At 39.9% G+C, this 20,978-nt stretch overlaps 1 protein-coding gene across 1 annotated transcript in view; it reads left to right on the top strand.

The window, feature by feature from the left end:
- Oseg6 (intraflagellar transport protein Oseg6) overlaps positions 1-20,978 on the top strand; it is a 690,115-nt gene that overhangs the window by 429,091 nt on the left and 240,046 nt on the right. Inside the window, exon 24 of the mRNA XM_090372456.1 lies at positions 15,173-15,248. Within this exon, the coding sequence (XP_090228582.1) occupies positions 15,173-15,248 (76 nt within the window). The remainder of the gene's footprint in view (positions 1-15,172; positions 15,249-20,978) is intronic.

Raw genomic sequence — 20,978 nt, 5'->3', positions numbered from 1 at the left:
TAAGAAATACTGTTCAAGATTTAGGCCTAAATGGATGTCATGTCAGATGAATTAATGAGGCTCGTGGCAGAGAAGAAGAATGTATGGGATGCATATAAAGTATCAGGTGACACAGAAGCCTGTGGCAGGTATATACTAGTCTGTAATCAAGTCACAAAAGAGGTTAGGCACACGAAGGCAGACTACGAGAAATTTTTTTTTTTTTTTTTTTTTGATTTGGTAGTTGTTGGCGCATCGGCTTCTGTGGCCATATTGCACCTCCCAAGGTTTTTGGAGTACTTTGATCCAAGCCCGAGGCGGGAATCGAACCTGCGACCTTTGGGTTGCCGGGCAGGTACTTTACCCACTCGGCTAGCCCGGTCGGCACTACGAGAAATCTTTGGCAAAGGATGCAAAGAAAAACAGCAAAGAGTTCTTTACTTATGTAAACTCTAGAAGGAAAGGGATGAAACAGATTGGACCACTTAACATAGATGGGTTGACTATTGAAGATCATGCTCAGGTAGCTGATAAACTGAATGAGTATTTTGCATCTACATTCACACATGAGGAGTTATTCAATGAGAAGAGTGCCAGACGTTTATCAAACTCTAACAGGGAGCTAAGTGATTTTGTAATAATTGAGAGCAAAGTGGATGAGAAAATGTTGAAGTTAAACATCAAAAGGGCACCTGGGGTGGATGGAATCTATCCAGTTATATTAAAGGAGGCAGCAAAGGAATTAAGCAAACCCTTAGCCATAATTATGAGAGCATTCCTGGACTCAGGGGAGATCCCCTTGGGCTGGAGGTGTGCAAATGTATCACCAATTCATAAAGAGGGTTCAAAAGGTGACACAAGTAACTATAGACCTGTTAGTTTAACTGTGTTCTGGGGAAAATAATGTAATCACTGGTTAAAGAAGCATTGCATAATCATCTTGACAAGACTGGACTGCAGTAATAGTTAAGACAGCATGGGTTTTTTAAAGGGAGGACTTGTCTGATCAATTTGATTGGATACTATGATGTGGTCACAAAGGAACTGAATGCCAAAAATAATTTTGATATCATATACTTGGATTTCAGGAAAGCTTTTGATACTGTTGTACATCCAAGACTGCATTACAAATTGGAGAGGTATGGCATTAAGGATAAGTTGCTACAATGGTAAAGGGATAGTTCAGTGGGAGACGACAGAGAGTGATAATCAATGGACACTGCTCTTCGTGGACAAATGTTATTAGTGGAGTTCCCAAGGGTTCAGTGTTGGGCCCATTGTTGTTTTGTATATTTATCAATGATATTGATGAAAGTATATCAGATTTAATGTCCAAGTTTGCAGATGATACAAAGATTGGCAGGATTGTTAACAACAGTAAAGACAGTATGCTACCCCAATTCGATCTAGATAAGTTGGGAAAATGGGCTGAGAAGTGGCAACAGAAGTTTAACATTGACAGATGCAAAATACTGCATATGGGTAGCAATAACGAAGAGAAACATACCAACGGTGTGGTACTACACTGGGAAGTGGAAAGTCAAAAAGACCTGGGGGTAATTGTGCAGTCAAATATGAAGTTTGCTGAGCAGTGCAGACGTGCTGCCAGAGCAGGTCATGGAGTCTTGTCAATAATATATATAGGAATTTTGCTAGCAGAGACAGGGATGTGATTATCCCGTTATACAAGGCAATGATCAGGCCTCACCTAGAGTACTGTGTACAGGTCTGGAGGCCTCATTTTAGGAAGGACAACAGCATATTCCAAGGCCAATTCTGATACAACAAATTCTGATTTTGGTTTCTTTTGAAAAAATCTGTCAAACTCTGTTGCCTTTTCATCCTTTTAAGGGCTACTGCCAAAAATTTTAAAAATGTTTTATTTTAATATATTAAAATAAAACAGAGCAGGGGCAGATATGTGCCTATATATTTGAATATTTTTACTGGTTCTGTCCATGTGTGGTTATATCATAAACTTTTATAAACAAAGCACTGTGCTTATACCATTGATAAACATCAGTGAGAACATACATTTTCTTAATTTTATCGATACTAAACGAAAATTTCTTGCTGAATTAATAAATGGCATAGGCTATGCAGATTAAATATGATAGAATAATGTGTATGACAAACCTGTTTGTCACGGGAAAGTTGTGATAAAAATGTCTTAATTACCACGTGCACACTGGCATAAGGATTCCAACGTGGAAGAACATTCTTGCACGGCTTCCAAAATGGGCGATAAGATAACCCTTGAAATCTATATTTCTAGTGGTTCGTTGTGTCCTAGCTTCCTGATATTTTTATTGATCGGGGAACACCAACGCACTCATAATATCCCGTGTGAATTTAGGGCGTAACACAAAGCTGAAAGGCGCCTCCGTAGCCAGGTGGGAAGGAGCAGCAGTGCGTAGCACACGCTTCTTGATTAGACCGGGGTTCGAGCCCGTCACCACCAAATATGGAGGATGCGGAAAGGTCAGGGAATGACCACCGCATATCCCGGAGCAATATGGCCTTAGTTGCTAATGCTCCTAAAAACCAAAACAACAACAAAGCTGAAACAAATGACAGTGTGTCACCCTCTGGTTGTTTGGCACTTTTTCTCTTTACGTTATATGTTTGTTTACTTAAGTAACAAATGCGAGGGAATAAAAATGTAGTATTTCATCAAAGGTATGAGTTTTATGAAATGAATAAATAAATATTACAAGCATAGTTCCGTCTAATGTTTTTCACCTATGGACAGAATGAACATTACTACGTGCACTTGGAATACGCTGTTGCGTAGCTGAACATTAAAAAAGAGTAAGGAATGTAAATTTGTTATTTGCACATTGGGTGGCTGCCCAGGCACCCACCTTAGAGAGAACCCTGATCACAAGTGCCATTTTAACAACCAGTTCGCTGAACTCAACAAAAAATTAGATATCGGTACTGCCGAACCGGTGGTGGGATTCAGCCGATGCGAATCGGCTGAATCCCACCACTGCTGCCACCTACCTCTCTTGAGACCTCTGGAAATAACCATTACTTCCAAGAGGGATGGTGCTCCAACATATGTTACAGGATTATGTATGTGCACACATAATATTGTGCATAGTTTAATATACAATGCTGGGAAAGATAACATACTTTTGCTTTATTACAAGTATTTTCAACAGGACACATGAATGCCCCCCAACATTTATGAAATAGTGAAGACACCTAGTCCAATTCTCAAAACCATGCCAATCAGGTCTAGGAAACTTGAGATGCCTGTAGAACATGTCCCCAAACAATGAAAAAAATATATTTGCAACCTTGGAATTGACTTAGATAATCTCTGTCAACAAAAAAAAACTACCTACACACTACATACACTACCTACCTGAAAGTACCTGGCCACTCATTGGTATCACATTAGCATTGTTGCTACTCACTTCAATAGTGTGTCGATATCCTTTTGGCCACTGTGACACACTCAGTTTCCTGGATAGACTTTCTACCAATGAATAATAGACTGCAGAAGGCAACAATGCCCTCTGCAGTCTATCATTCACTTGTTGTGCTACTAATTTGAGACACGTTTTTCTGGTCACCCTCACCATTTCACCTCATCCTATATGGTTCAAATTGAGTTGGTTTAAATGGCACTGGCAGTATGGAATGAAGCATTATCCTGTTTAAACAAATGTTGGTCTGTACCAAAGAACTGCCACAACACAGGGAGTATGGAATTGTCCAAAATATTAAGATAAGCATCGGCATTCATCATGATTTTCCACACACCCACCAAAGGCTCTACATACAATGAGAAACAGTGCCACACCATAATGTCATCTCTTCTCTAAACTTTATTGTTGGCAGAGCACACTCCAGCATAGTGTTTTATGGAAGGCACCACCAGTGGTTCCCCACATCTGCACCATGGTATTTTGTGAAGAATTACAGAATCTCTGTAAAAGCCAGAAAATTGTACTGTCTGGCTTGTGTCAGAATGGTGTTATGTTCTGTTGTTGTGTCTCTGGCTGGTTCGCCACAGGGCCACCCTACGGGAGCCCCACGTTGCCCACCACCACCACTGGGAGGTGAACCAGGCTGCCCATTATACTCTGGCTGGCCTCTGCCAGGGTCGCCTGAGCTTCCTGACAGAGACCAAAAAAAAAAACAAAATAGTTTGGAAGGAGTGAGTAAGGAAATAGTGAAGAAAGTGGGGTGCAAAGTAGCTAAAAAAAAAAAAAAAAAAAAAAAAAAGAGCAGGGCACGGAGAGGCCTGCTAGAGATGGAAGCAGGGAAGAGTGAAGAAGGGGACTGACCCAAGTGGTAGTAAGTCATGGGAGACAGATGCTCCCATGGGTGGCCCGGGTGCCAAGCATTTGTGACAGCGATTTCTCTGTGCCTTTCAGTGCGATTTCCAAAAAGCGATATATAGTTCTTTTTCATTCCTCTCATTAAGCAATCTGTTTATTTTATAACTGCTCTTGCTACAAAAGTAGTTGTACAGAGCAAGAAAGGAAAGTCATCTTTCTTTTTTCTTATAGTTTTATTACTAACCCCCTGCTACTTTTCGCTTGGTCACACCAGGCACTGCTCCTGCCTCGCCGTGGCAGGGCCAGAAACCTTGGCAGAAAAGCTCATCTGCCAAGGGCCAAAACGAGCAAAGATGGAGCACAATCGCACAATGTTTATTCACCTTTAGAACCGACAGGCTCTCAGCCACAGACTGAAACTGATTATGACAGTTCACAACCAAAGAGGTTGAAAACACATTCAACGACAAAAGAGCTTCCTGCCTTTCTAATTTTACATTCACTTTCAGAACAACCTCTCAGCAAATTATCTCCTTTCCACATCCAGAAACACATTGAGACCATTGCAGAATCTACTAAGACTGGGAAGAAAATACCAATTAAAGTATCTCCCCATGCTACTCTAAATACATCCAAATGTGTGATTTCTAGCTGGGATCTGTTGAACGTGACAGAGGATGAAATAACTCAAGAGCTTCATGAGCAAAATGTTATTTCATTAAAAAGAATCATGATTAAAAAAGACAATAGCCTTACACCTACCAGGAATATTATCCTTACATTTTAATTCCCCAAACCTACCATCAATGGTAAAAGCTGGCTATCTACTTTGCCGTGTTGCTGTCTACTCAGCCTCAATGCTGATGGGATTCTTCCTTTTGCTCAGAATAATCGCCTGAGAGGGCATAAATTCAAATTGAGGAAGGACAGTTGTAGGATGGATGTGCGGAAGTTTGCCTTTAGCCAGCAGGTGGTTGATTGCTGGAACAAACTTCCATCTGTCGTAGAAGTTGAAAGCTTAAATAGATTCAAGGCAGAACTAGACAAACATTTGGAGCGAGTGGATGGGTGAAATAAGGTTTTTTTTTATTTATTTATTTTTTTTTTTTTTTGATGCAATAAGCTATATAAGCTTACTTTCTTGCATCATGTGCCTTTGCTAATTCTAATGCTAAGTGTTCGTTTGTATATTCCCAATCCCTTGAGATGCTACAAGTGCCAAAAGTATGGTCACTCTCAGATGACTTTGTAGAGGAAACCCAGCTTGTCCCAACTGTGGATCTTCCAATCATACTTAGTCCGAATGTTTGGTGACAGAAAAGACTTGTCCCAACTGCAAAGATAACCATCCTGCACATTCTAAAACTTCTGAGAGATGGAAAACTGAGAAAAAAATTAAATATAAGGTTGAGAACAAGGTAAGCTATCAAGAAGCAAGGAAAATAATTGCTCCTACTATGCCCAAATGTACCTATGCAAATTTTGCACAAAAACAAACAGTGTCCACCCAAACTTATGTTACTGTCTCCTCAAACATATCAATCTCTGACAGGGCTCAAGCTGTCCTCTCTCAGCAACTGTCCAGTATCTCTAAGCTCTCCTTCTCCTCCAGTGATTGCTAGTACATTACATAGTCAAAGTTCCAATTCAAGAAAGAATATTCAAGAATCATCCATGAATGCTGATTATTCTTCCAACCAGGAAGATCGAATTCTAAAAATATATGTGGAAGAAGATATGACACTGAATGGTCTACATTTCCAAAAAAAGACAAACAGAAGACTGAATGCCATACTGAAAAAGCAGTCAGATACAGCTTCTTGTAATCATTTCAAGTAATGCCTTACATTTTACAATGGAATTGCAGAGGTCTAGTAGCAATATCGACGATATTCATTACCTTATTCATCGCTACTTTTCAGTTGGTTTCTGCTTACAGGAAACCTATTTAAATTATCAAATTTCCACTTCCATAAGAACTACTCTATATATTGAAAAGATCGCATTACATCGAATACTGCCTGTAGTGGTGTAGCCATCTTGATCAACTCACAGATTCCAGCCAAACAAATTGTTCTTCAAACAGAAATTGAAGTTATTGCTGTACATTTCATTACACAGACTGCAATAATATTCATTTCAATCTTCCACCAAATCACACCTTCTCTTATAAAGATCTTGAAGATCTTCTAATACAGTTACCTCCCCCTGTCTGTCTATTGAGAGATATCAATAGCCACCACTCCTTATGGGGATCTTCTAAATTAGATAGATATGGCCGACTAATTGAAACCCTTCTGGATAAGCAAAACCTTCCATCCTTAAACTGGTGAACCTACTTACATAAATTTGCAATTGATCTGCAATTGCAATTTTATGTAAGTAGGTCCACCAGAGATCTGCAATTGATCTCGATATGCTCCCCAATACTGTTTCCAGTCATGGAATGGTCTGTTATGGATGATCCCATGGGCAGTGACGATTTTCCAATTATTTGTAATCTGCTCACTACACAACCACCTTTACCAAAACCTTGCAGGAAGTGGAAATTCTCTCAAGCCAACTGGATCAAATTTCAGTCAGCAATTACGCTGAATGAGGAAATTATGCTATTACAACCCATAGATGAAGTGACCGAATATATCACATCCCAATTGTTGTCAGCTGCTAAAAGCTCAATTCCATTGATGAATCCTCCGGTTCGGCGGCATTTTAACTACCGGTGAAATGACGAATGCATGAAAACCAAGAGGAAAAAAAAATAAAGAGCATGGAATTTATTTAAATGATCTCCAACCACAGCTAATATCATTAACTATTAGACACGAAGGGCAACAGCTCATTTCATACAAATACAAGCCAAGAAAGATTTCTGGACTCGGTTTGCATCCACTGTAAACAGAAACACTGATTCCAAATTATGGAAGAAAATTGGGCAGCTTTCTGGCAAGTTTCCGACCATCCCTTCCACAATTCTTTCACGGAATGGGCAAGAACTTTCTGCTCTTCTAGATGTAGCAAATGCCTTGGGAAAAACTTTTGTCCAAATCTCATTGGCATCAAGCTATTCGCCGGCATCCCATAAAATTAAGAACACTGAATCGTGACCCATTAACTTTCGCACCTCTCTAATCTTACCATATAACGAGCCTCTTCAGTATTTGGAACTTCCACAAGCCATTAGAACAGCACACAACAGTGCAGCAAGGCCCAATGGAATATATGACATCATGTTACAGCACCTTGATGACAAACAATTGCAACTGCTGCTGTTATTTTATAATCGAATATTTCTGGAAACAATCATGCCACAGTTTGGGCTTTTTTGAAACCCGGTAAAGATCCCTCCAGTCCTTTTAGTTACCGGCCAATTTCCCTTTTCAGTTGCCTCGGTAAAATCCTTGAGAAAATGATCCTCATTTGGATCATTGAAGACCAAAATCTAATGAGTAATAGTCAACATGGCTTTAGCCAAAACAGGTCTGCCTCAGATCTCATGATCAAGACTGAATCCGCAATTCGCAATGCCTTTGTGAGAAATAAACGCCATTGTTATGGTCTCCATCAATAGAGAAGGCATTTGATACTACCTGGCGTCACGGCATTCTTAGAGACCTGCATGCCCTTGGTCTACGAGGCAACCTGTTTGCAGGAAAAAGGAGCTTCAGAAGGGTCTGTACTGAGTGTAACCCTTTTTGCCCTTAGAATTGACTCTATTACAAAAGAATTTATAAATACTATTGAGGCTTACCTTTATGCTGATGATCTCTCTCTTTCTTGCCTTTCTCAGAACATGAGATTTATGGAACATCAATTGCAGATATCCCTGGATAAAATGCAAAAGTGGGCAGTGCTCAATGGCTATCATCTTTCACAACAGAAAACTGTCGCTATACACTTTTGCAATCAATGTAAATTGCATACAGATCCCAACTTCACATGTCAGACTTTATCATTCCAATTGTCTCGGTAAAATCAGATTCTTGGGATTAACCCTTGACGACAAGTTAAACTTCCTTGAACATATTCAATTTGTATGTAATGCCTGTCTCAAAAAGCTGAACATACTAAGAGCTTTATCTGCCCTGTCTTGGGGAGCAGATCATACCTCATTACTTCGATTATATAGAACATTGATTAGATCCCATTTCGATTATGGTGCTCCAGTCTACGATTCTGCCCGAAAGAGTGTATTATGCTTGCTGGATCCTATACAGACAAGTGCATTAAGGATTGCACTTGGAGCCTTCAGGACATCTCTGACTCATAATCTGTGTATTGAAGCTCACATGCTCCGTTTGCACCTCCACAGAAAAATGTTACTACTGAAGTATGTAGCCAAAATGAAAAGTTGCTATTTGTATCATATTCACCCATACCTCTTCGATCCACAACTACCTAATCTCTATAGAAATAAACCTAATAAAATAAGGCCAGCAGGCCTACAGCTTTTTGAAATATCACAGAGTTGGAAGGTTCCTCTGCACAATAGTCAACAGGTAATGAATTACTTTCATCCAACTTGGACTCCCCCTCCTCAACTGAACTTTGATACTTATTTTCTTCAATGGGGTAAGAATCTTCTACCGACTCTCAATGTGAAACAACTTCATGCAAGTCATATTCAGAACTATGTTGATTTCCTGCCAATATATGCCGATGCATCCAAATCTCAATCAGCTGTTGGAGTAGCAGCAGTGTTTCCCTCTGCTATTATTTCAACTTCCCTTCCACCTGGGTATAGCAACTTTTCTGCAGAACTACATGGAATAAAACTAGCTCTAGAAAATCTGAATCTTTACCCATCTCCAAAATATTTAATTTACACTGACTCTCTCAGCTCGGTTAAAGCAATGCAAAATCCCTCCTATACAAATCACCCTATTTTAAATCAAATCAGCAGTTGCTCTTGAAAATTGAACATCGTCAACAATTAGTGAACTTTTGTTGAATTCCAGCACATTCAGGGATAAAGGGGAACAAACTGGCATATATATCTGCAAAAAAATCCATCAACGTTAAATTTGACCTCTGTCCATATTCCAGCCTCGGACTATAATGTCATCATAACAGCAGCATACCTTGCAGAGTGGAAAGAACTGTCGAATAACCAGACTAATCATAAACTTTTCCAACTGAAACAGGAACCAAACTTTTGGCACTCAAGCATCCAGACAACAAGAAGGGAAGAAGTGGGGCATATTCATCTGACCCATCTCCATGTACTCACCGGTGTCCACACTGCTCAGCACAACTAACAGTCAAACATTTTCTTATTCACTGTCCTCACTATCAACAGGACAGAACATCAATCCTGCTTTCTTTAACAAATCTTCAACAACCGAGATCGCTGGAGCACATTATTGGCGATCAGGCAATCGCCAATAATGGCAATTGGCGATCGATTCTGAATAATTTTATAAAATGAAATTGAAACAGCTTCATTTCTGAATTATTTACTAACACATCCCTATGGAGTGGCACACTATAGCTAGTGTAGCTTATGCACCATTAAACACCCATATAATACACATGCTCCCATGGGAGTTCCATATGAAGCCCACATGACAAGTATCAATCCTAACTCCAGAAGGGAGTTAGGATTGATACTTGTCATGTGTTAGTTATAGTTAGCGTGAGATTGATAGTTAGCGTGACATCTTAAAAATCCCACAATGGAGAGCTCGCTGTCAGCAAAAATGCAAACTCGAGCCATCAGGTGAGACAGCCCGAGTTTGCATTTTGCCAAGGTTTTCACTTAAATCCCACTAAGTGACTGGTAGCTGGTCGTTGGGTGGTTTGTGGTGGAGTTGATGCCAGGATAAAGCATCTTTGCTTGAAGAGAGAGGTAGCAAATATGGAAAAAGCTGTGAAAGCTTGTTTGGAATTGATTAGTGCACTAAAAGGTTGCATGGTAGTCAGGTTACGATCTGTGAGTTGTTAATGCCAGAGGTCAAGATAAACAGTGCAAGAGATTAAGTGTTCCCAGTCTTTAGTTTCTCCACAAAAACATTGATCATCTTCAGAAAGGCCCAGATCATGCAGCTTTTTCTTGATGGAGCCACGTCCAGTTAAGAGATATGATCTCTCTAGGTTTGGTGTAAGCCATTGAAGGCACCTCTTATCAATCAACGAGACTAAGGGAAGAAAGTTCCTGGTAATGTGAACCTTGTCCCCAGTTGACCAACAAGTCTGCCAGATGGAGATGAGTTCAGCCCAAATACGTTTTCTCTCTGCTTTGATGTTGGTGTCAACCTGTGTTTGAATACCAAGGAAGGAGGCAACTTGATTCTTGCAAATGCAGTAAATTAAACCTTGGAAAATGGCACGAAGATCTAAGGAAAAATTACCAGCGAGTACTTAGAGAGCTGCAGTAGAGGCTGTTCTGCAAGCACGGGTCATAAGGAGTAGGATGATTCTCTGTGTCTGTTCAAGATGGGCTTGGATGAATTGCTTGTTGGTCTGGTGGCACCAAACCTGCACCATAGAGGACAATTGGAATGAAGATGGTGGAATACGTGAGCTGAAGAGATCTACCCTTCAACCCCCAGTCTCTCCTAGTAACATGTGCGAGGATGCTGGTAAACTGTCTTGTCTTGTCTCTGATTGTCTTCAAGTGAGGGATAAAGGACCAGTAGTCATTGAGAGTGACACAGAACAGCGGTTGGTGAGCGACTACTCACTGATCCTTATAGTTGGAGGGTGATGGATGTCAGGGTGAGGATGTCAACCTTTAGCATGAGGGTACTGCACTTTTTGATGGATATGGTAAGCTTGTGAATTGTTGTCCAGGCAGCCAGATCAGACAAAACAATGTTGGCCTGGGTTTCCAGTGCTGAGCATGATGTTCTCCTCGATGAGGAGAACAAGATCATCTGCATAGGAAAGGGTTGAAGTGTGTTGGAACTGCTTCATAACCATTCATCAAGAACCATATTCCAGGCTGCAGGTCCCAGGATGGATCCTTGTGGACATCCCCTCTTAATTTCCTTGGTAATACAATGGTATTTTGTCTCACCAACTACTTTGAGAACTTCTGTGCTCAAAGTAGTTGGTGAGACACCTGTACAAGCCAATTGAGCAGTCTGATTCCCTAGTGTGCTTGAGAACACTGAGCCACCACAAACTATAAAATGCACTATGGAAATCGACAAAAATAACAACCACATAAGTAGATTGTCATCACCCAACAATGTGTGGTGTGAAATGTTTAAAAGAGCATCCACAGTAGAGCAACCTGGCTTGAACCCATATTGTTTTGGAGCATTCATCCGTTTCCTGTCCTAGGAGAATCTTAGCCTAGTAAGCAGGAGCCACTCAAAAACTTTGTCCAAGATGGGAAGCAGGAAAATTGGACAGTAGGATTTGAAAAGCTGTGAAGGATTTGTCTGAGCCCACCGACATTGAACAGCTTTACCCTCAATGAGATCAAGGCCTGGAACTTTGCCAGGTTTGATTTTGGAGATGGCATTATCAACTTCAGCATGTGAGAAGTTTTCATCCATAAGTGAGGAGAAGTAACTGTCATTCAGATTGATGATGTCTTTTTGGTCTTCAATATTAAGGTCTAGATGATCTTGAATCACTAGGGCATCAAAGATCTTATCCATGGTAGCAGCGGCGCCTCTGTAGCCAGGTGGGAAGGAGCAGCAGTGCGTAGCACACGCTTCTTGATTAGATCCGGGTTCGAGCATGTCACCACCAAATACGGAGGATGCAGAAAGGTCAGGGAATGACCACCGCATATCCCAGAGCGATATGGCCTTAGTTGCTAATGCTCCTAAAAACCAAATAAACAAACATGGTAGCAGCCCAGGTTGTGGTTTCAAGACACCCTTGAGTTGTTATAGAATCAATGTTATCTGCCGTAGAGATCATGTTATGGACAATTCTATAAATAATGACTTGGGGGATTGGTGTTCTCGTCCTTTTGAACCAGATTCTTTCAAGCATTTTTCTTTTCATGGTAGATCAGATTTGTATATTGTCTGCGCAGTGCCTTGAAGTGGTCAAGAAACTGTCCACCAGATGCTGTGGGCCAGTCCTCCTCCTTTTCTGTAGATTCTTTCATGCCTTTATAAGGGCTGACTTAAGTGTGGAATTTCCTTCATCCACCAAGGAACATTCTTTAGGCAATGTGAGCACTTCCATAGAAGCATTGTAAGCCCACAGGAGGAGTGTTTGAATGTATTCTGGTTTTTGTTTTCCACTCATAAGTTGATAGTGCTCAGGTTAATCATATCAAGAAGAGTGTGGTCAAAAGAATTCCACTTGGCATGCTTTATTGCATATCTGATCGTGTCGTCGTTGGTTCCCTGGATATAAGAATTATTTTTTGCAAGGTCAAAGGAGATAAGGCAGTGATTACATTCATGAATCAAATCATATTCATGAATTGATGTTACCCTCGTCTTTGTGACTAGAGTAACATCAATGTTTGTTTTACCTGTAGTAGAACAATAAGAAAATGGTTGATCAGGTAGATTCATAATCTCCAAGGCACGTGAAGCTATTAGTTCCTCCAGGATATGTCCTCTAAAGGGGTGAAACCAAGCAACAGACTTGGTATTTAAGTCAATGGCAATAAGGACTTTCCTGCCCACAAGGAGATCAAATGCACACTCGATTTCTGTGACTTGTGGCTCTATATCATGGGAGTACTGGAAGTAGGCAGTAATAATTGAGATTCATCCAAAGTCACCTTCCACAGTAGCTGCAGCCATGTGTGTGTGTGTGTGTGGTACAAAGAGTTTTGATTCAAGTGACAACAATGTTTGTGTTTCTGATGATGGCCGCAAAACAGGTGGGACCTGAGGTTTGTATTTTTCAATATGAAATTGGGTATCCTGAGACCTTTCCACAAATGCAGTACGGCTCTTGAAGGAGAAGGACATCAATATCCAGTTCTTCATGATGACACGATACGACACAAGAACAATAACATTTGTGGTTCATATGCCTTCCTTATCCTTTTTTTATCCAGGAAGTGCCAAATGGACTATGAAAACAGGAATGTTTGGATAAGGTGCACCTGACTGGCAACTGAAATAGCCTTCCGCAGCAGACATTTTTCAGGCATCCTTCACATCCGCACCCACCCATCCTAGAGTGTGGTCAGAATTGTCACATTGTAGTGCAGATTTCCGCTGCTTTGTGGATATAGCTGGTTGCAGTAGGTGTTGTTTGGCTTATGTGCCACTGCTTTCCCATAAAAATTGAGGCTGTGGACTTCTCCATGTAGCTCATATGTCAATAAAATTGCCATCCTTGTTGGTGTCTTAAATCCCTAGTTAATAGTTTCACTGGATGTCTGATAAAATTGCCGTACTACCCTTCCTGGTACCCTATAATTGTGTGTAGTGAGCTTTCTTGGTCTTCCTTGTGCATTACCTCCAGTAATGCACAAGGAAGACCATCAAACCCCCATTTCATGATACCATCAAACCACCCTTTTCATGATACCAGGATAATGTAGGCACTCAACAATTGCAGAAATTGACAAGCCAGCAGTGTGACATCTAACAGTACCATTACAAAATCAGTCAACTCAGCTCTACATGCCATGACACGAGAAAAATAACTTTTGTGGTTCATATGCCTTCCTTATACAAGGTGTCTCAAAAATATTGATACAAACGTTTATGGGGAGTAGATAACATCTAAAGGAATGTGAATCGCATAGGAACCCATGACCGGAAACGTCACCGTAAGTCGGTACACAGCACTGTTTATCAGTTCGCAAGAGGGAAATTTTCTGGTTTACTCATTCAGTCAGTAGTTGCCGCATGAAGAGCATGCATCGATATATGAACTGTGAACTGGCAGACATGCACCTAGTGTATGGATTAGCAGAGGGCCTACACGATGTGCGTCCCCATGCAGCACAACATCGCTTCGCAATAAATGTGTGGGCATGTGTGGTCGGTGACTACTTAGTCGGCCCATACCTGTTACCATCCCACATGAACTCCGCTAAATATCGGATCTTTCTTGAACAAGTTCTACCAGGGTTACTTGACGATGTTCCAGAAAATGTGAGAAACAACATTTGGTTTCAACATGACGGAGCACCTGCCCATTATGGAAGGTGTGTTCGTGACCATTTGAACAGACGTTTTGGGCGTCGATGGATTGGCCGGGGCAGACCCGTTGCCTGACCCCCATGCTCACCTGATTTATCGAGCCTTGATTTCTTTCTGTTGGGGGGCCCTCAAATCTATCATGTATGAATCGCCTGTGGAGATGGATCTCGTGGCGAGACTTGTCTGCGCTGCTGCTACTGTCAAAGAAACTCCAGGTGTGTTCGACCGTGTCCGCCAATCCATGCTGCGTTGGTGTCACGCATGCATCGCATCTCATGCTGGTATAACTGATGATACTGTAGATATAGTAGTGCTTAAAGCGCCCACAGACACCTGAGGATGATCTTTCTTTAGCATTTAGAATGCACTTTCTCCCACAAATCGGAAGACCAGAGTAGTCCTAGAACTGCATTGGACTGACTGCTTTGTCTGCCATGCAGAAAATACTCCTTTGGAATATCATTTTTTGTAGCCCCGAAAGATACAACTCTCAGTTGAAAGTATAGAAATGGCTAGATTGTGAATGAAGTTCAAAAGTTTCTTCAAGAGACTGGACATGACTTTTGTCAGCAGGAAAGTATATACTCTTGTTTCCTGATAGCATCCATCCATTGAGATACAATTATGTTGAAAAATAAGGCACATATAACCAGTACATATGCTGATTCTTTAGCTAAGTTTTACTGTTTTTCACCAATTTCTGACTAAGGAAAAAAAAATAAAAAACATGAGGAGTTATTATTTTTGATAGCACTTGTATATTTATTACTTTTCGGTATTTATAATTCTTTTAAATAAACTTTATATGTTATTCAGAGGAATTCAAATTGCCCAGCAGATGGATAATAAGACATTAAAAAAAGAATGTGCTGAAATATTGGAAAGTATGAAGGTAAGCAGTTTAAAATTGTTTGAAACTTTTTTCAAATCAATAACTTTAACAATTAATTTTAGGCATTAATAGAAAAATAAATCATGGTTAAGTTTTTTTTTATTTACACTTAAAATTGATTTAATCCATAAATTTGGCTCTAATTAATAAACAGCTGAAAGACACAGGTGCTAGCACAGAACAATAAAAAAATAAGGATACAGGAGTTAAACTGTTACTCCTTTGGCCAAGCAGATATCTGAATTTACAGAGCATGACTTAAATAAGTGGATTTAAGTGGGAGTGAAGGAATAAAGTCTGAAAAGTTTTCACTAGTTATGTTAGTGGAGAATATTCTCAAAAGAATGTTTTCTGACAGATTATTTTCTTGAGAATTTTGATAACTTTCTAAAATGATTGTTAGACTTGTTTTCTAATTTACATAATAAATATTTTGGATGTCATTTAGCTATACTATGATTTTTAGTGTTTCTCACCAACCATGGAATAAAACAAAAGACGAAAAACACAAATTTTTAAAATATTTAATATTTACAATAAATTATTTACAAACAAAATACCATATTACTGATAGTAATTTTAAAATAAGACAACTGTGATATACATGTATATCACAGTTGTCTTGTGATATACATGTATATCACAGTTGTATATCACAGTTGTTTTTCGTCTTTCGTTTTATTCCATGGTTGGTGAGAAACACTAAAAATCATAGTATGAGTATACCCAACCCCATAGGCCTATTTGAAGAACTGTCATTTAGCTATTCTAGAATGTTCTGTAACACAATGGAACATTTCAGAACTTTTCAAATTTAATTGGGATAGCACCCTCTAAAACATATGAACTCATTGAGCAGTCTGTCAATAATATTTAATCCTGACATGAATAACAGTATCTATTATTTCTATTACAGATTACTTCATGTCAGTTCTGATATTCCCTGTCAGAGACTTGGCAATTTGGAATCTCCTCTCTTTGATCTTGTCTGGTTTAAAATCTCTCTACCTCATTGTGTCAAATTCATCTCTTGTCTCTACCGTTAATCAAACTCCACTAATCACTTGCAGCTCTTTGACTTCCTCTCTTTGCAACTTGACTTTCTCCAGTCCAACTTTCCTAGCAGTGAGGTAATTTTCCTTGGTGATTTTAATGTTCACAACTCCAGTTGGCTTCCATTTTCTAGTCACACCGACCCAACTGGTCGAGATGCTGAGGCTTTTGCAATTACTAATGACCTTGCACAGATTGTTCATTTACCTACAAGAATACCGGACAATCCTAATCATAGAGCCAATACGCTTGATCTTTTTCTCACAAACAACCCTTCTAAGTACACGGTCGATGTGAGAGGTCCTTTCGGCACTTCAGATCACAACTTGGTGATTGTCTCTTCTCCAATGGAACCTTTGTCTCATGGCTATTCCCAACCTCGTGTTGTTTGGCATTACAAGAATGCAAAATGGGATGACCTGCGAGACTTCTTTTCTTCTTTTTCTTGGTCGGATTACTGTTTCAAAAGTTCTGATGTCAACATTTGCTCAGATCGTGTCAGTGAAATTATTCTTGCAGGAATGGAATCCTTTATCCCACACTCCACTTTAAAATCTAGACCTTTAAATAAACCTTGGTTTTCCAATAAATGTGCTAAAGCTGTTCAAGAGAAGAATGTTGCATATCATAATTGGCTTGTTTCTAATTCTCCAGTTTCATTTTCTGCCTACACCAAAGCTCGCAACAATTGTAAAGCAGTTATTAATCAGTCCAAACTAGAGTTTGAACAGGCTAAGAGTAGAAAACTTGCTTCTTGCCCTAATGGTAGCCGAGCATTCTGGTCTCTTGCCAAAGCTATTGGCCGCAACTTTCGCCCATTTCTGCTCCCACCTCTGTCCAAACCAGATGGTTCTGTTGTCACTTCAGCCAAGGATAAGGCTGACCTGATAGCATCCCATTTTTCTTCCAACTCATGTATTAATGATCTTGGTAAAACACCTCCCACCATTCCCAACATGCTCCATTCAATGCCTCCTGTGGTCTTCTGTCAAAAGGATGTCAGAAGGATTTTGATAAATCTTGACACTAAGAAAGCTCCAGGTCCCGATGGTATTTCTCCACTTATTCTCAAAACCTGTGCTCCTGAACTTACTCCTATTCTTTGCCGCCTTTTTTCACTTTCTTATTCCAAAGGTGTTTTTCCTTCTGCTTGGAAATTTGCTCATATCCAGCCAGTTCCTAAAAAGGGTGACAAATCCCTCCCATCCAATTATCGTCCCATTGCAATTACTTCTACTCTTTCTAAAGTAATGGAGAAATCAATTAACCGCCAACTCTTAAACTACCTAGAAACCTTCCGTCTGATCAACAATCGCCAGTATGGATTCCATCGGTGTCGATCCACTGGTGATATTCTGGCTTATGTTACCCATTTATGGACCAATTCAATGGAAAAGTTCGGTGAAACACAAGTAGTTGCTCTTGACATCTCAAAGGCTTTCGATCGTGTTTGGCATAAAGGTCTTCTAAACAAGCTTCCATCTTATGGTTTGCCAACTGTTTTTAGTAATTGGTTATCCAGTTTTCTCTCTGATCGCTCACTGAGGGTGATGGTAGATGGCTCTCTGTCTTCTAACTTCTCCACTAATGCCGGCGTCCCCCAAGGTTCAGTTCTTTCCCCCACTCTTTTCCTCTTGTATATTAATGACCTTCTTCCATTGACTGGAAATCCTATCCATATTTTTGCCGATGATAGCACATTGCATTCCACTTTCCATTTTGAGAAACCTTGTCCTGCTCAATCAGCTTCAACTTCTCAAAAATCTGCTACCAATTCCTTAAATGCCGATCTTCGGGTAATTCTCCATTGGGGCAAAGACAACTTAGTTGATTTCAACCCTTCTAAAACTCAGTCTTGTCTTATATCTCACAAAAAGGATTCTTCTGCTGCTATGCTTATCTTTAGTGATACTCCGATTTCTAGGCAAAATGATATATCTCTTTTGGGGATTACCCTGACTTCTAATCTCTCTTGGCACAAGCACATTACAAATATTGCTTCCTCTGCATCTAAAAAACTTGGTTTTCTCTTTCGCTCCCAGCGTTACTTTTCTTCCAAACAGCTGCTCACTCTGTATAAATCGCAAATCCGCCCGGCCATGGAATATTGTTCTCACATCTGGGGTGGTGCACCGAAAACCTCTCTCGGGCTTCTTGATTCCATTCAGAAGAGAGCAGTTAGGTTAATTAATGGTTCATCTCTAACAGAGTCTCTCCAGTCACTGTCTCATAGACGTACTGTTTCTGCTGCATGCCTCTTCTACAGATACTTCCATGGGCACTGTTCTTCTGAATTGGCTTCTATAATTCCCGCTCTCTCTTTCAAAACAGTCCGGACACATGCCGCCACCAGCTGACATCCATTTACTGTCTGACTTCAAACTCACAGAACCAACTTTTCATCTTCCTCGTTTATTCATTCAACTGCCGTTTTCTGGAACAACCTTCCTTCATACATATTTCCTGAAAATTACAGTCTACTGAATTACAGTCAAGTCCAGTGTCAACAAATATCTTCTTTCATCTTCTCAATCTCCAACCCAAGCACAGTACTAAGTACTATAGCTTCTAATACCTCTCGTGTTTGGGGTTTACATAAAAAAAAAAAAAAAAAAAATTTCTCTGGAGTCTATGTTCTGTGTTGTTAGACAAGACACATGATGTTTACCACAAGCATGAACCACATATGGTTGTCCCATTTAAGATCTTTGCCTGGTTGTTCAACTGCTGTTTGCTCAACAACTTGATTTAAAAATTAAAAAGCCTATGAGTAGAGCATGGAATTATTTTTTTCCGAAGAAGAACATGATGAAGAGTCATTTTAAAAATGTCTCAAAACCCTTACTTCTTATAAAGAAAAAAGGTGGTTCTGTTTCAGCTTTATTATATCTGAGTGTACATCTCATGATCTCACAAAGGTTACCACTCACCTCTCTGCTGATGGCCCTAAATGTTCTCTTATAAAGAAAACTATGCTGAGTTGACATTGCATTAGCAACACCTACCTCATGGAGGCCACCTTTCACATAATACCACCTGTACATGCCTTTGCCTGAACTCCATATGGTGTCGCAGGATATTTTCCTGTGGTAGTGTTACCTATGTGTTACGCAATATGTCCAGTAATGTCCGCACATTGCCAGGTTGATGGTCATTGCATTGAGTGCCCTTTTCCAACAAGCCCAAACATGCTCAATTGGATTGAGATAAAGTAAGTTGCGCAGACATGGAAGGACAGGGAATTCATTATCATGAAACCAGTTAACAACTTGCAAGGTAGTAGTAGTAGTAGTGGCATGTGATGCAAGAAAGCAAGTGTATGAGCTAATGCAGCATCAGCCAAAAAAAAAAAAAAAAATCACACCATTCCCTCCAAATGCCTGTCCAGTTCCTCCTTAAATTTATTTAACCTCAACTTCCACAACAACAGATGGAAGTTTGTTCCAGCAATTAACCACCCGCTGGCTAAAGGCAAATTTCTGCACATCTATTCTACATCTGTCTTTTCCTAATTTAAATTTATGCCCCCTTAGGTTTGTAATCTGAACAAGTGGAAGGATCCTATCAGAATTCAGTGTGCTCAATCCATTCAAGGCCTTATACACCTCAATCAGACCACCACGCAGGTGCCTAGTCTCCAGCCACTGCAATTTGCAAAACTTAAGCCTCTCTTGGTAAGAGGATCCCTTCATTCCCCTCACCAATCTTGTTGCACTTCTCTGTACACACTCAAGCAAATCTACATCCTTCCTAAAATGAGGCCTCTAGACCTGTACGCAGTACTCAAGGCGGGGCCTGACCATTGCCTTATACAGAGGGACAATCACCTCCTTTTCCCTGCTAGCAAAATTCCTATATATCATTGACAAAATCCCATGACCTGCCCTGGCAGCCTGTCTGCATTGCTCAGAAAATTTCATATCTGACTGCACAATTATTCCCAGGTCCTTTTCATTTTCTACCACCTTAAGTGTACTACCACACAGTTGGTACATTTCTCTGGGGTTACTTCTACCCATATGAAGTACTTTGCATTTGTTAAGGTTAAACTTCAGTTTCCACTTCTTAACCCATCTGCCCAAATTTTCTAGATCCCGTTGCAGTAGCACACTGCCATTACTGTCATTAACAACCCTGCCAACCTTTGTATCATCTACAATATTCGACACTAAGCCTGATATACCTTCATCAATATCATCTGTCTGCTGATAAGGCTAGTAGGAGCCAGACGTGTTCAAAGCTCTAAGTGGATTTTTCTTATTTTTTAATTTGAAATTATTGTTTTTCTAAAACTTTTCATTTAAATTTAGTAGTGTACCATTATTTTGCGATTTTCTGATGAATCTGGTGTATTTATTCTTTACTCGACCTTGTAATTGCATAAAAGTATCAGTAAGGGTATCAAATCCACGTGTTACAAGTTACAACTCTACTGAACGAGAAGTTTTTTAGCCATATTTAGCCGTTTTATTGAATATTTTTTACATCAAATTATTTTCTGTAAGTAGCTTATAGACCTAGTAAGGATCGTTAGTTATTCTGAATTGCAACAGCGAGATTTGAAAGTTAATTAATACTTAAGTGTCCGTAGATTTACCGTAGGTAACTTGCCCCCTTTGTCATACGATACTATATATACCGAACTAGATAGCATTAGTATAGTATAGGTTATAATAT

This window comes from Mastigoproctus giganteus, chromosome 1, assembly GCF_048544385.1.
Source record: "Mastigoproctus giganteus isolate SK-2022 chromosome 1, ASM4854438v1, whole genome shotgun sequence".
Classification (NCBI taxonomy): Eukaryota; Metazoa; Arthropoda; class Arachnida; order Uropygi; family Thelyphonidae; genus Mastigoproctus; species Mastigoproctus giganteus.
Note: the sequence above shows the minus strand (reverse complement) of the source record. Positions and strands in the feature narration are given on the sequence as shown.